Source organism: Bombus vancouverensis, chromosome 3, assembly GCF_051014615.1.
Source record: "Bombus vancouverensis nearcticus chromosome 3, iyBomVanc1_principal, whole genome shotgun sequence".
NCBI lineage: Eukaryota > Metazoa > Arthropoda > Insecta > Hymenoptera > Apidae > Bombus > Bombus vancouverensis.
Window position 1 is genome coordinate 12,273,157 of NC_134913.1, and position 15,705 is coordinate 12,288,861.

At 35.4% G+C, this 15,705-nt stretch overlaps 1 protein-coding gene across 1 annotated transcript; it reads left to right on the top strand.

Moving 5' to 3' along the window:
* Positions 1-757: 757 nt before the first annotated feature.
* On the top strand, positions 758-13,362 carry Lmx1a (LIM homeobox transcription factor 1 alpha). The gene is made up of 5 exons (XM_033328877.2): positions 758-1,491; positions 6,394-6,813; positions 10,173-10,478; positions 12,142-12,240; positions 12,770-13,362. Exons 1-5 carry the CDS (start codon positions 1,368-1,370, stop codon positions 13,027-13,029), a joined length of 1,209 nt encoding a protein of 402 aa, XP_033184768.1. The 5' UTR covers positions 758-1,367; the 3' UTR covers positions 13,030-13,362.
* The last annotated feature ends 2,343 nt before the right edge of the window (positions 13,363-15,705 follow it).

A 15,705-nucleotide genomic window follows, 5' to 3' on the forward strand; every position in this document is an offset into this window, starting at 1 on the left:
CCGCCTTTCTATAAAATACGAAAAACCACGGATCGAGTGCTTTCTCAGCATCTCGGGAACGACACCATCGCCACTTCTCAATTGAAAACAAATCGAAACCCTCAAACTAATAGAACGTACACCACCGATCGGACCTCGTCTCAATATTCCTCACATCGCTGTCAAATCATCGAATCCTCAGAAATTCCTAATTCTGGATAGCAACGCCGAACTCCCAACCAACATCCCCAAAACAGCTAAATTTTAACATTAGCGCACCGCCGCTCTGTAAGTTACTCAAACCACCAATTCAACCCTCTCTAAACATCCTGAAAACCACGCTCATCGTCAAATTGCCTAATTGGAAATTGAAAATAAATTGAAAGTAACAACGCCGAACTAAGAGAATCTGAACAAGCGGTCGAGCCCTGTCTCGGCATCCTCGAAACAGCACTTGCCATCAAATGCTCGACTGGAAATTGAAAACAAATTCAAGGTAACCACCCCGTGTGTTGCACGAGCAGTGTACGTCACTGTCGTGCGATATTGATCTTCGGAAGCGTCGCGCATCCGGTTGAGCACCACGGTCAACATTCACCCTTTCCACTTCTCTACGTTCAGAGGCGGGTCCAGCATGAACCAATCGTCTTTGTTCCTCGGTCTCCCTTAGTTTGCTCGAAACGTCCCGCCTTCGACCCTTACCCTTCAGTCGATGGTCTACGACCGATAGGTGGGGATGATTTTCACTGTCGATGCGGTGGCTGGAGTCAAAAAAGCCTGAGAGTCTGGCTCGTTAATACGTTGGAGCAGTCATCGCCTGAACGTGATAGCAACGAGTCTCGTCGACCTATTAATACAAGAAAACCACCCTTGAACACGGTGGTCTAAAAACAGGAAGATAACACAGAAGCCGAAGATGGTATCAGCCACGAAATCCAACTTCCATCGATGTTGCAAATCCGTGAGAATGTCTGGCATCGCTCACAGGATCTTTTCTTGAGACCTATCGCCGCGTCGAAGGACGGGAGAGGGTTGATCAATCGGACGATCGGACGACGTGAAGCTTTTGTGAATTTGGATTTTTCTCTTTGTGACTCGAGAACGTTCTTTTAGAGGGAACTATCGACTTCGACGGACGTGGAGTCCAAGGACTTAGAAGTTTGACATTGTTTTTAGACAGGACACGTTCGTTGTTTCGCGGTTTTTACGTAAAGTGACTGAATTTCGTTGGTTCTTCTTTCCGGAGAGTGATATCGAATGAAAAGAGGAATCGATAAGGAGGGATAATCGAAGGAAGAGAAGGAAAAAGAGATTATCAGGAAGTGTTGCTTGTGAAAAAAGTGGTGGGGAGGGGTTGAGAAATTGACAGCTCGAGGGCACGAGGAACCATGTTGGAATTCTACCCTCCGCTTCCTAGTAGCTTGAACCGGCAGAGTGAGTCGGGCCCACCAACTATGGGCTCCGCTGCACCACCGATTCCCTTTCGACCTACCAACGACAATAACAATGCAGGTGAGAATGAACTTTCTTCCTCTATGTTTTCGTCTAACGACATTGATTTTCACAATGACAGTCGAAAGAGAGTATAGCATATACACCTTACGAAAATCACTTTCGTGTAATGTTCACCTATCTACTCACTTACCTATGGATTTTCATTGTTAATTCGTATCTCTTAACGGGATCTCTATTCGTCGTGTCTTTCCAGTCGATTTTTAGTTTTGTTGTAGGTGTAAGAATTTTTGTAGAAATTTCGTCGATTTGGGTATATACTCTTTTCTACACAGTGTCATCATACGTTTTTTTTTTTTTTTTTTTTTTTGATAGAGCAGGGTCGTTTATAACGCGGGAAATCGTACGAATTTCACGTTAGACGAAACCCACGAAGCCAAAACTAAACTAAATTCTTTCTTGAAGCAACGCAGCTAATTCTCTATAGACAATACGTAAATTTTTCCTTATTTTACGAAAGTCAACGTGTAATTATAATCTTCCGATGAATTCAGAAACGATCGAGTCAAATTTGCACCGAAGCATAAGACAGCGAAACAATTGCAAATCTTATTTGTTTACCTCGCGTGTTTCAGGCAAACAGACGTTGCATCTGTGAAATTTATTGTCACACACGCTTATTTTTAAGCAACTTTTACTTTCTATATAATTCTGCGATATACAGGGTGGTTGGTAACTGGTGATACAAGTGGAAAGGAAGTGATTCTAAGCGAAAAAAGAAGTCGAAAATATAGAATAAAATTTTGTTTTTTTAATTTTTCCATCGAGACAACGATCTACAGTGAGATCCGTTATAACGAGACGCGATAAAGTGCACGCGTACCGAGCGAAAATTCAAAGTCGATTTTCTCGAAAACAAAGCCTCGAACGAAAAATTTTTATTCTATATTTTCGACTTCTTTTTTCGCGTAGAATCACCCCCCATTCCGCTTGTACCACCAGTTACCAACCACCCTGTATATAGAATGCGGTGTAGCAAACTTTTCGTCTCGTTATACGGGTCCTATTGTGCAGTAATTAAAAGTAATTATCCTACGTATAGTAAGTAAGACGAGATTGATTATTTTATTAAAAAAATTTTCCCTCAAACTAATTTATTAATCCTCGTCTGGGATCGTAGGAATCTTTTGCGATTTTTATAAAATCGTCGTTAATGCAGATTATACTAATGCGATAGAGTAATCGAAGATACAGGAGGAAAAACGTACAGAACAATTTTTCTTGATTTTGTAATTTCGCTTTAGTGTCGCTTGGTAGCTGCACTGGTCATAGCAACAGCTTTCGAGAATATTCGTAGCGAATACACGAGGAAAATGTAACAAATTAATTTCTGTTGGTTTTTCCATTCTAATGTCACTGGATGTCCATGATCCAGAGATACGAGTCTCCTAATGAAAGAAAAATTTTAAGAACGTGGAATTGAATGTTGAAATCGCTCATCGTATGTAACGAGTCTAAGTTTTTGGTTTTGAGTTACAGCTGAGTGGTAGTTGAGGTAAACAGCAAGTTATTGTACCGCGTTCTGCCCTGCTCTGGCTTTATCACTATCGACAATCGATAAGCGACGGGACAAATTTCATGGGACTCGCGATATTGCTCTGCTCCAGAACGCTATCACATTTCTCAGTCCGACAGCCATATCATTCGGCATAACTCCCTGCGTATTTATTTCTTTCGCGATAAAAACGATCCGCCAGAAAAATTTCATATTCTCACCTCGATTCCTACGATTCTGTATATTTGATTGACAGATCGAAATTCTCCCATCAGGAATACTAATTTACATCTGATCTGCGTAACGATGTATTTCAATTTATTATATGTTACGTTCAAGACGATAATTTATTGCATACAACATCCATTCGCAAAGATCTTATTCGATTTTACCTAAAATATATATATATATATATATATATATATATATATATATATATATAGATCCATTTAATGTTTTATAAAATACGTGTAAAATGATTCGTAAGAGTTCACTCTTTTAGTTGATTTATAAATATTAAAGATACTATAAATGCTATAAATAAATAAATTGATAGTTCGGTTTTGTGTAATCAGAATTTTATTTAGTTATTAAATTATGAAAAAAAGAGAAGATTAGTATAATAGATACATACCAATCATTTGATAGTAACATGGTGAAAATACGAATGTAGAAAAATGCGATAGCACGTTGATAAGCAAGTAAAGTAAGCTCCGAAACATATGGACGTATGGATATGTGACTTGTAAGTCCCTGTCGTTATCGAGGATTAATAACAAAGCACGGTGAATTTTCTAGATATCAAATTCATCTAACAATAAGTAGTTCTGGACTGTGTCAGTTCATAAACATTGTTGTTGCTCAATTATATAGCTATATATATCATTGTAGACAGCCATAAGTATTTAATAAACCGGCGATATTTAGTATAAATTGAACGCTCATTGTTTTATCGTAAACTTGTTATTCCAGTCACAGTACATTCGTATGTGTCTAAATTAAAATCTGTTAGAATTTTCTAACAAACGTAACCAATATAAATTTCTAATAATTGTGCATTGCAGTGTTAATTTCACAAGTTTGCTTTTTACTGGAAAATTAGTTACGTGGTAAAAGGAAAAAGGAAAGTTAGAAAAATTATTTGAAGAATGCAATGACACGTGTATCTGTATTTCTCACGAAAGATATGATATATTTATTGTTAAATGTGATATATGATATGTTTATTAGTAAAAAAGGAGAAATAATTTACTCCTTGATTAGTTAAGATTTAATAATAATTTAATAATAATATTTATTGTCACAATGAATGTATTAAAATGATTTTATTAGAAATTATTTAAACAATGTTATGGCACATTCATCTGAATATTTTTATTAGACACATATATGTATAGTGAAACAGGATAAATAATTTAGTCCTTGACTCTCTCGATACATTTTACTTAATAACATTATGTAATAAAGGAGCCTTCAGGATCAATATTATCGTCAATATTTCAAAGCTGTCAACATTATACGGACTCTCGGACGATCAACATATCTTGTCAACATAATAACGTCAATATTATCGAACATTGAGAGAACAGATTGACGTATCAATGTTCGAAATGCTGACGAGGTGGTTTGATGAAAAATGTACTCTGTGTCTTACGAGCTTAGATCATACCCTTTTCTTCTTGGGTCTTTTTTATTTATAATGTTCATATAATGGTTGCTCAAGCTTTTTATTTTTTGGTTAGACATCGTTGAACGAACGCTAACTCGAAGCTGATTGTGTCGTCAGTAACATAGAACGTATGAGGAAAATGCAGTTTGTCAATAAATACTGACAATTAGACGATCGATATACAGTGTGTAACAGAACATGTCGAACCCACTTTGGCAGCTGATTATACACCGAAAGCAATGAGGAAATTTCACGTAAACATACGCAGCACCTATCTTTGTGTGTGAGATACAATGAATTCCGTGTGTATGCAACGTCTATTAAAAATATCGAAATACTAAGCTTCAGAATAGAACAAGCTTTTATTGGGTTGGCAACTAAATGATTGCGGATTTTATCATTAGGTGGTATCGACAAAATCCGCAATCACTTAGTTGCCAACGCAATATACAGGGTGGTTGGTAACTGGTGGTACAAGCGGAAGGGGGGTGATTCTACGCGAAAAAAGAAGTCGAAAATATAGAATACAAATTTTTCGTTCGAGGCTTTGTTTTCGAGAAAATCGACTTTGAATTTTCGCTCGGTACGCGTGCAGTATGTTATAACGGATCTCACTGTAGATCGTTGTCTCGATGGAAAAATTAAAAAAAAAGATTCTTTTTTATTCTATAATATTATAATATAATATAATGTAATATATAATATAATATAATATAATATAAATATAATACAGTAAGATCCGTTATAACATACTGCACGCGTACCGAGCGAATATTCAAAGTCGATTATCTCGAAAACAAAGCCTCAAACGAAAAATCTTTATTCTATATTTTCGACTTCTTTTTTCGCGTAGAATCACCCCCTTTCCGCTTGTATCACCAGTTACCAACCACCCTGTATACTAATACTAATACTAATAATAATAACCATCCAGAGTGTAATCGGATGCATAAAAAGATACGTAAGATTACAGGCTTGTCTTGAAACGCAAAATAATCATTTTAAGCATCTTCTGTGAAAACATAATTATCTAATTAGACAACACAAAATCAAAACAGAAGGTTCGTTTATACGAAACTTTTTCATTGTTCTTAGGTGTATAATCAGTTGCCGAAGCGAGTTGCACGTGTTCTAATTGTATCCTGTGTATTGTGAATAGAATATTGAGAATTCTGAATATTATAAACAGAATGTAAGAACCCTATAATATTGGCGATACATACTGATCGTCTGGATGTTCCATAATGTTTATCCTATTACATTCTAAATCTTAGGATGTCCTCGGACGATCGGTAATATTGTTCTTAACATTGCGATTTATCAATAGACATTGACACAACACTGACAATACATATTCACATTTATTCAATATTTATTGGCAATTTGATAACAGTTTAGACGTAACGTTTGTTTAACGTTGTCTAGACAAAAGAAAGCCCGTGCAGCCATTCTTTTAGCGCTGTGAATAAAGAAACTAACGATACAGAGTGTGGGTTAAGCAGTAACATTTAAGAAGAGATATATTTTCACATGTAAATTCGTGGAACGAAACTTGGATATTCGCTGGGAAAGATTTTCAAATTTATTTTAATTAGAGTATCATATACTTCGAAGAATACCGACAATACGTATCGATCGACGTTAAAAATCTTGGAATATTGAATATTGATTCTGAGGGTTCCTGACGTTTCTCTAGTGTTAGAAGAAGAAGAAAAAGTGGCGATTGTGATGATTTCAGAGCCGTCAGTTTCAGTGAAAACGGAGTCCGGCCTGCTGGAAACGATCTGTGCCGGTTGCGGTCGTACGATAGTCGACAAGTACGTTATGCAAGTTTCTGGAAGGAACTACCACGAGGAATGTCTTTCGTGTGCCGCGTGTGCGACACCGCTTACGCATTCATGTTTCATCCGTGAGCTAAAACTCTACTGTCGAAACGACTACGAGCGGATCTTCGGTGTGAAGTGTGCACGTTGCATGGAGAAGATCAGCTGCTCGGATTTCGTATTAAGGGCGCCGGGTTTGGTGTTTCACGTGGAGTGTTTCGCGTGTTGCATGTGCGGCCAACCATTACTTCCTGGCACCCAGTATTTCCTCCGCCAGGGACAACCCATCTGTCGAAGGGACTACGAACACGAGTTGTACCTGAACAGTCCTCAAGGTTAGTGACAATCGTCGTCTTTCAAGTTTCAGTCGATCTCTTTCGTTATATTTCTTTTCTCAATATCTTTTTATAGCACGATAATCATCAGGTTCAACTATAACTTCGTTGAATTTTGGGTATTTCTTATAGGGGAGGATTCTGAGTAACATGCACCTCGTCGTGGTTCAAAAGTTACGACAAGATTATTCTTCTATGGGGTTACTTGTTACGTTACATTGTAAATTGAAATTGTTAAAAATGAAATTACAAATGCATTTTCATAGGATTGCGATCCTAATAGTGGGAAGGTACGGTTAGCCTAAATTCTTTCTTTTACGTTAAAGAAAGAAGAATCAGGTTCGATTGCGTGGGTTGCTGCGGGCCTAACTTTTGAACCACGATCGTCCTACACCTCGAGTAAAATGCTTATAAAAAGTTACTCCATTTTTTCAGCTTAATTAGCTTCTTTAATATTTGTTTTATTTTGTTAAAATTTTTTTTTTATAACTTTCCTTCTCTCTTCGATATTTTCGTTTGGCGAGTTATTCTCCAATTTTTGGATTAGAATCAAAGTCAAGATATTTAGTTTTATCGATGTCTTCTATTTCTTCGATGCCAATTTCACGTTCTCCAGCTGTTTAGTATTTTTCTTTGGAATCTTACTTCTCTAATTTTTCTCAATTAAAATACGGATAAACGACGCCTTCCATTTCTTCAGTACTGTTCATTCTTTGTTGGGGGTGTGTTGTGGGTGTTGTTTATGGGGGTTGTTTATGTTTGTCTTATTAAAGCATATCAGCTTCTCCATCATCGCGTATATGCGCTTTTTTATATTTTTGTTTCATTTCGTTTCACAACTCTCAGTTTCAAATAGATAGATCGCAATCAGTTGTTCTTAACGCTTTGATATTAACACTAGAACTACCACACCAGTCAAATTGGCTGGTTTTACAATTTTATTTTAAAATTCCTACTTCATGTTATATTTTCTTCCGCAATGATGTAATGACTTTCGCAACGATAACCAAAGGAATAATACGATGAATTTTATTTTGTTTTTTATGTATTCAAACTGAAAATAATTTTGTATCAAGGCTACTTATACCAATATCAGTCAAAATGACTGGTGCTTGTCAAAGTGTAAAAGGATCCTGCAATCTGTTTATCGAACCCCAATTAACCACGTTTTCTACAACTTCCCACAGGTTTTTCAAATTTTTACTGCGTATCATTCGATATGACGATATCGGTTATCAGGAAAATTCCGGATCGATCGCTAGATCGCTAGATGCTAACACTAGAAATACCACAGCAGTGAAAATGACTGGTTCTACAATTTTATAAACGTTCCAACCCTCGTTTAGGGATCATGGTCGCAGATGGATTAATAATACCAAAAATGTACCACATAACATGGAACTGCTTCTGTAAGAAAGTGATAAATCAATAAATATAAAAATATTCTATTGTTAGGTATTTTTTAAAGATCAGTCAGTTTGACTGGTTTTGCTAGAAATAGTTTCGCGTTAACTATCGGTAGTTCTAGTGTTAAATCGTAAATGTTTAATTTCCTAGGACCCTAGGGAACTTTTATAATTCACTAAAAATATTATCTTATTCATGAAGATTCTTTCTGCATGCTCCTCTCCATACATGTGCGTGCCATTTTCTACGGCTAAATGTAAAAATTCTGGTCACCGTTTTCTAAATATTACCAAACGAAGCAAACTATGAAAATCCACCGTTTTGATACCGTATACGATAACGTGAATTTACAGGTGTAAAGCGATATAGTATCCCCGTGGAATCGGAACATTCGACAGCAAACTGCTCGACTATCACGATTTCTGTTTATTATCGATTTCGCTAGTACCGAGATTGGCGGTCCGTTCAGGACAATATATATCGACTGACGTTACTTTAAACGAAAAAATTGTCCAAATAATGGTTTTACGTAGTTTCGTTCATACAGATTTTATCTCAAACTCGCGCTTATATTCGACGAGTCGATTTGTCTTCCAAAAAAAAAAATAGTAACAAAATAGTAAAAAGTACAAAATAGTAATGAACGAACGATAGAATGAAAAGCAGTAATAATAGACGAATAGATGGTAAAATTAGCGATAATAATAATAAAAGATGAGGAAAAGACGAATTAGACGGATCGTTAGAGAAATAAAAATAAGAACAGAAAAATTGACAAACGAGATGAAATAATCGACGAAACGTACGAGAACGTATTGTACATACCTTGTTGCATTGTTCGCAGGTTGTACTACTACTATCTAAAGACATCCAAAGTAAAAGCCTGCGGGAATTTTGAATCAAGGCTGTCTCTCTTTTCAAGGTAAATACACTTAAACCAAGCGTAATTAGAAACGATTCTTCCATGAATTGGACAGAGAAAAATAATGGAGAATAGAAGAACGTCAATCTAGAAACGAGAATAGAAGGATTAGTATTCATGATTTCTCTGACAGATCATTTTTTCAAGTTCTTTCGTAAATACGTGGGATTTGGTTTGCGATTGCTTTGAAGGAAACTTATGGTGAAATCGATGGAAGAGCAGTTTGTTAGTCACAACTTTGTTGGAATTATTTTTTAAATCTGTCTTTTGCGAAGAGTTTCGCGAGGAAAAGTTCGATTGCACTGCGATTGTGTTATTAACGTGATTTCATTCTTGGGAAATGTTCGAGTCTCTTTGATGTTTCTGTCTTTGTAATTGTAGTATTATCATGCGTTAAATAATCTCAGGTCAATCGAAACTTCTTAACATAATCCGTTGTTGCAAACAAACGTTATCAACATACTCTTTCCGACAGTGTCTCCTCTCAGTTCTAAATATATTTTAGCTATCGGTTTTTCTTCTTTTCTTCGTTTCCTCCACGTATATTTATATTCACGTGTAATTGTACGTACATTCAATAGCATAGACTTTTTAAAAGTTCAACTTCCATTCCATTATCAATTTTTCTCCTTTTTTTAAATACTATCAGTATACTCTTTTCCATATGTATACCTCTAAATCTGAATTTCTCGTCATTGAAATCTCTTCCCGTATAATTCTACCCTAGTCTTTTTCATTCAGTCGAAAGTTGCACTTCCACTGATCAGTTCTTTTTCTATCTTTTTCTATCATCGTCAACATCCACTTGTCACATCTTCGTTACATCACCGTCCTATGAAACTATTCTTGACGAATCTTCGATATCCAGATTCCATGTTATCAGAAAGTAATTCCACCTCTAACGAACGATAAATTTCAGGCAACAATTTTACTTCACCTACGCTTGTTACGTTTGATCCTCAGACGTATTCAAAATTCAATGAACTAATTAATTCAGAGAAAAATTTGAAGAAACCAACTTAATTTACAGACGATGATTTACTGGACGAAAATCGGCCCCGCGATGGTCGTCGGGGTCCCAAACGACCGCGGACGATCCTCACGTCGGCGCAGAGGCGCCAGTTCAAAGCGGCGTTCGAGGTCTCACCGAAACCCTGTCGAAAGGTTCGAGAGGCCCTAGCTAAAGAGACGGGCCTCAGCGTGCGCGTGGTTCAAGTCTGGTTCCAGAACCAGCGGGCGAAGATGAAGAAGTTGCAGAGGAAAGCGAAAACCGAGCCTGGATCCGACAAGGAGCCGAAGGAGGAACGTCGAACGGAGAGTCCTCATAGCGATCACAGTAAGGACTTTCTTATTCGTTATTCAATCTCCTTACTAAAGCTTCTTATTCTTTTTTTGAATCGTCCTCAATTTATTCTTATCGATTTATTATCACCGAGTTTTTACTCGAGTCGCTTCTTTGTTTTTGATAAAATATCTGTCATTATTATTATTATTATTATTATTGTTATTATTATTGTGTTAAACTTTCGTCTATCAGAAGCTTAAGTAATACACGGATTACGAATGTTTCCGATCGAATTATTTTTTATACGATCGCATGAAAATTTGTGCACGGTGATTCAAATAAAAACAGAAAGTGATCGATAGTTTAGCGAATAGAATTATTGGCATGGATTGGATCTGACTTAACGGGGATTCAGAATCTCAAAGAATTCTGCGAGTTGCAAAAATTATATGCATCGATATCTTTCTGATTGCCTATGGTTTTCTATATTCCACGATATACAGGGTGGTTGGTAATTGGTGGTACACGCGGAAAGGGGGGGATTCTACGCGAAAAAAGAAGTCGAAAATATAGAATAAAAATGTTTTTTTTAATTTTTCTATCGAGACAACGATCTACAGTAAGATCCGTTATAACGAGACGCGATAAAGTGCACGCGTACCGAGCCAAAATTCAAAGTCGATTTTCTCGGAAACAAAGCCTCGAACGAAAAATTTTTACTCTATATTTTCGACTTCTTTTTTCGCGTAGAATCACCCCCTTTCCGCTTGTACCGCCAGTTACCAACTACCCTGTATAATTCATTTTCTATGACATACAGCAGCGATTTATGCAAAAGGCCCGTTGCATCCTCCGAATCCATTTCAATAGCTCTATCGACTGCACTATCAAAGTTTAAAATAAAATGAAAGAGGAATAACTAAATTATATACAAGGTGTCCCACTTTTTTCCTGCCAAACTTTGTTAGTATATTCTATAGACCAAGATAGGAAAAAGGTGTCATATGAACATACGTCATCGTATAATTTCGTAGATGTATTTATCATGTAACGCTCTAACGTAATCAAAAATGTACTCAGAAAATATCGATGTGTTCTTTATTAATTTTGTACAGCCGTGTAAACCTCATCCGAAGGTTCGACTAAGATCAATTAAAAGACAAAGACATTGTTAAAGTGTTGCAGGAAAAAAGCAATATACGTACGAAATGAGCGATAACGAACGTGTATTACCACGGTTCAATGTATCAATAGATCAGGAAAACTTGAAGAAGTAATAAATTCAATCTTTTGCCGGTCATTTTGAACATCATCTTGTTTTTATAAGTATTTAACAATGCTTGCAACGTCATATGTTTAGAATATACTGACAACGTATCACTGGAAAGATACTGGGACATTCTGTATGTTTCTGTTTAAATAGACTTAATTATTTATGAATATTATTACTGAATTATTTTATAAATAATTGAAAAATAAATATAGGGTGTGTTAAGTGACTGGAACAAACTATATCATAGCCCTAAAACAATAGAAGATAGAAAAGAAATTCATTAAGGAAAATTGATTTTGTCCTATTTCGCTCTAGTTTCGTCAATGTTTCTAATTTCTATCGTGACTTTCTATCGTTGTCTAACGTTTCGCGAAGACTGGTTAATGGGGCTTCGATAAATGTGTTGTCGGTACAATGCCAATCGTTTGATCTCGTTCGCAGGTCATTACTTGAACGCCATGAACATGCGCGACGGGGAATCTTCTAGCTTCCCCTCAAGCACCCAACCGCTCAACCCCAATAACCCGTACTCGCCTGACGGTAAGTCTCTTCTAGCCGTACAAAATCATTAAATAATCTACCACGGATAGTAATTGGTTTGTTCAAATTTTTTGGAAATTTACAAAAATCCGAAAGAAAATTTTCAAAGCGTCCAAAAGTCTACTTGAAAGAATTCTCTCTTACAAGCTTCAGAAACTTCCTTCTCCCAAATTTGCAAACGACATCTTTGAAGCTTCGTCGAAATTCTGTCAAAAGTATAATGTTTTTAACTATTACGATTAATTCTTCAAAAAAATTCGACAGCAATTCCAGGACTGTCAAACCATCGAACTTACAAAATTCTCAAAGTTTTCTTTTACAAAACAAAACAACGAAAACTCGTAAACGTTCAAAGGACATCTTGGAAAGTCCATCAAAGAGTACATACTTTTAACTATTAGAAATAATTCCTCAAAATTTCCAAAACATTTCCACAACTGTCAAACCTCTTGGATAACCTAGATTGCGCTCATTAACCCTCTCTATGGTTCACCAATCTCTAATCAACGCGATCAACCGTTAATTTCAGACGCTTATCCAGGCCACTCAGGCGAGAGCTTCTGCAGCAGCGATCTGTCGTTGGATGGTACGGAGGCTGGCTTCGACATAGGCGAGAACGAGGGTGGCGGCGGCCAGGAGGGTGGCCATCAGGCTGGCAGCCACTCCCACCACGGGCCAACGTCCCACGAGGCGCCCCCGTTGTCCCAGAGTTTACACGCGACGATTCACAATCCCATCGACAAACTTTTTATGATGCAGAGTAGTTACTTCAGTGGTGACCACGCGTAATCCGCGAAAAAAAAAGAAGAAAAACGGAGAAGACGAGGAAAAAGGATGGAAAAGAAGAAATGAAACGATGTTCTGCTCTTTTTCTCGCGACTGGTTCTCTCCTGCCTCGTCGACATAGCTGGCACCTGTGCGATGTGTCCTTCTTGTCTTCTGGTTCGCCAATCGAAGTAAACGGAGAACGCCGTACAGTATCGTTCTCTGACAGTCATTACTTTCTTCCTCTTGTTTACTTATTTATTGTTTATAATTGCCTTTTTAAATTATTTGTTCAACGCAGTATTTATTTCATTTATTTATTTAAATATCGTCGGAAGTTTAGCTTTATTGGTATATTTTAATTAGGTTGTTTTCTCTGTCTAATTTTTTATCTTACAATGTTATATCGTCATATTTGTTGGATAGTATAATTCTACGTACGGTTGTTTAATTAATTCATTTATTTAACTGTGAGTGGACATTTAATTTATTGGGATTTCTCAATTCTTGTCTATTCCTTATTGTTCCTATTCAACTTCTAATCTTTCTACCTTTAGGATTGAGAAGATTTTTCTATTTTTCAATAGTTGGACTTTTTAATCGTTTCTTTATTTCTGTTTTCGATAGGGTTTATTATTTTTACTTCTGTCCCGCGTTCCATTTATTAAATTTCATTTATGCTTTCATTGTTTTATTCTTGAAAGATTAAATATTTTGCTTCTCTTTTTGTTGCTTGCATTTTAATTTCTTCAACGATATTCGTATTTTCGCAAAGAAGAGAATTGTACAGAATATTCGATATTTTCAGATTACAAATTTCTGAATTTCTTTTTAAATTTCCAAGCATGTCTGCATTCTGAAAATCAATTTATCTTGTTATATTAACCTCTTTCCCTATTTTCTTTTTTTTTTCGACAATTGGAAGAAAATACTGTACGGCAGATTTTCCTTTATCATCGCTGCACGATTATCGTTCTCAGTGCTACCATTTAATTAAGATGATTCTCGTGGTGAGGACATTGAAGCGTAAGGAATATCGCAATTCGATTTAATATTAAACGATGACGATGTACCCCTCGGTTTCCAGCGAAATTATACAAATCTAAATTATATAAATCTAAACATCGACGTACGTTCGTTCCTCATTGCTGCCTCGGCAGATTGTTGTTAACAAACGTGATTCGTCGATTCCGAATTGAGATTTTTCTATGCCGGCGTTTTTTTGCAATGTGTCAAAGTAATTCCGTTGACCCTCTCTGAATAAAATGAAACCAAAAAAAAAACATTTAGGCATTTAAATTAAATCTTGAACTATCCAATGTTTGGATATTTTAATGGATTAATGTTCGAGGAATATTAAACAATTAGTTGAAATATTCGAGAAATTCATAATGAAATTTAAGAAAAGATTTAAACGAATGAATTAATCAGTAGGAATTAAGACGATAATAACATTAAGTAATGAAACTTGTCGTTAATTGTGGAAAGATTTCAGTACGCGTAATGATCAATTTCTGAAATAAATTTTACAAATTATTTGACTGCATTCTATTTTAAAGAAGAAGAAATATAGTAAGAAAGGTAAAATATTTCTCGATTTTTAAAAAGTAGGAAGAATATGACACATGTTTATATGAATTAAAATTGATTCAGAAAGGGTCGACTTGCAGATCGTAGCATTGCAGTATGAGTTACAAGAAAATTAATAGCCGAACTATTAGGTTCGACAAGAACCATTTACTAGGAATCATGTGAATTAGTTAAAATTACAATACATTGTATAAAAAAGAAAAGGTGTTTTCTTGGCTAAACAATCATTGCTTTATATCCTCTTTTCATCTTTTTTCTTATTTTTCACCAGTCGTATGATAACGACGATTATATTAAAAAGTTCGATATCCATTCAATTGGGTATATTAGGTTATAAGTTTATTCATTTGATAATTATTATAATAAATCGATAAAGCAATTTATTGTAGCTGTTAGAAATAATCGAAGTGATAGAGAAAGAAGAAAAATATGAAGACAGAATTTTACAATATTTTATATGACAAATTATGTCGTTAAACATCAGACATCATTAAATAATTATTAATTGATGCAAGAGTAAGGATTATTAGTTACTAAGTATGTTTGAGAGAAATGAACATCGAGTCTCTGTTTGAATAATAAATGTTTAATTTTCCTTTACGGTCCGGAATATTTAAATATTATTTTAAATGAACTTAAAAGTAATTAGTTATAAGAAGTTTATTTGTTGTAATAGCTAATAGTTAAAACCACTTATTTCAAAAAGATTTGGAAGATTTATGTTTATACATATATTCTTCAGATTTTCTTGATTACCGTTTATATACACATTTAATTAGAAAATCCTTAAGGGTTAATTAGGTATTTCTTCAGTTCTTTTTTATTCATTTATGTATCTAAACAATTTATGTATTTTTTTGGCTAAAAAACACTTTTTGTTCGAAATGGAAACTTTCATAAATCTCACTACATCTATCAAAAGTTCTTAACAATAAAAAAAATCTATATTAATGTTTCTCTTGTCCAAGCTAAAAAATATTTTACTATACCCAAGATATATAATAATCTTTTCAGCAAAAATTACTATTAAAGTTTTAAAATATATCTAATCATACACACGTATCTCGAAGGTCGCAGGAGAAAGGCTCGAAATAAGTCAGACAGGCCGGG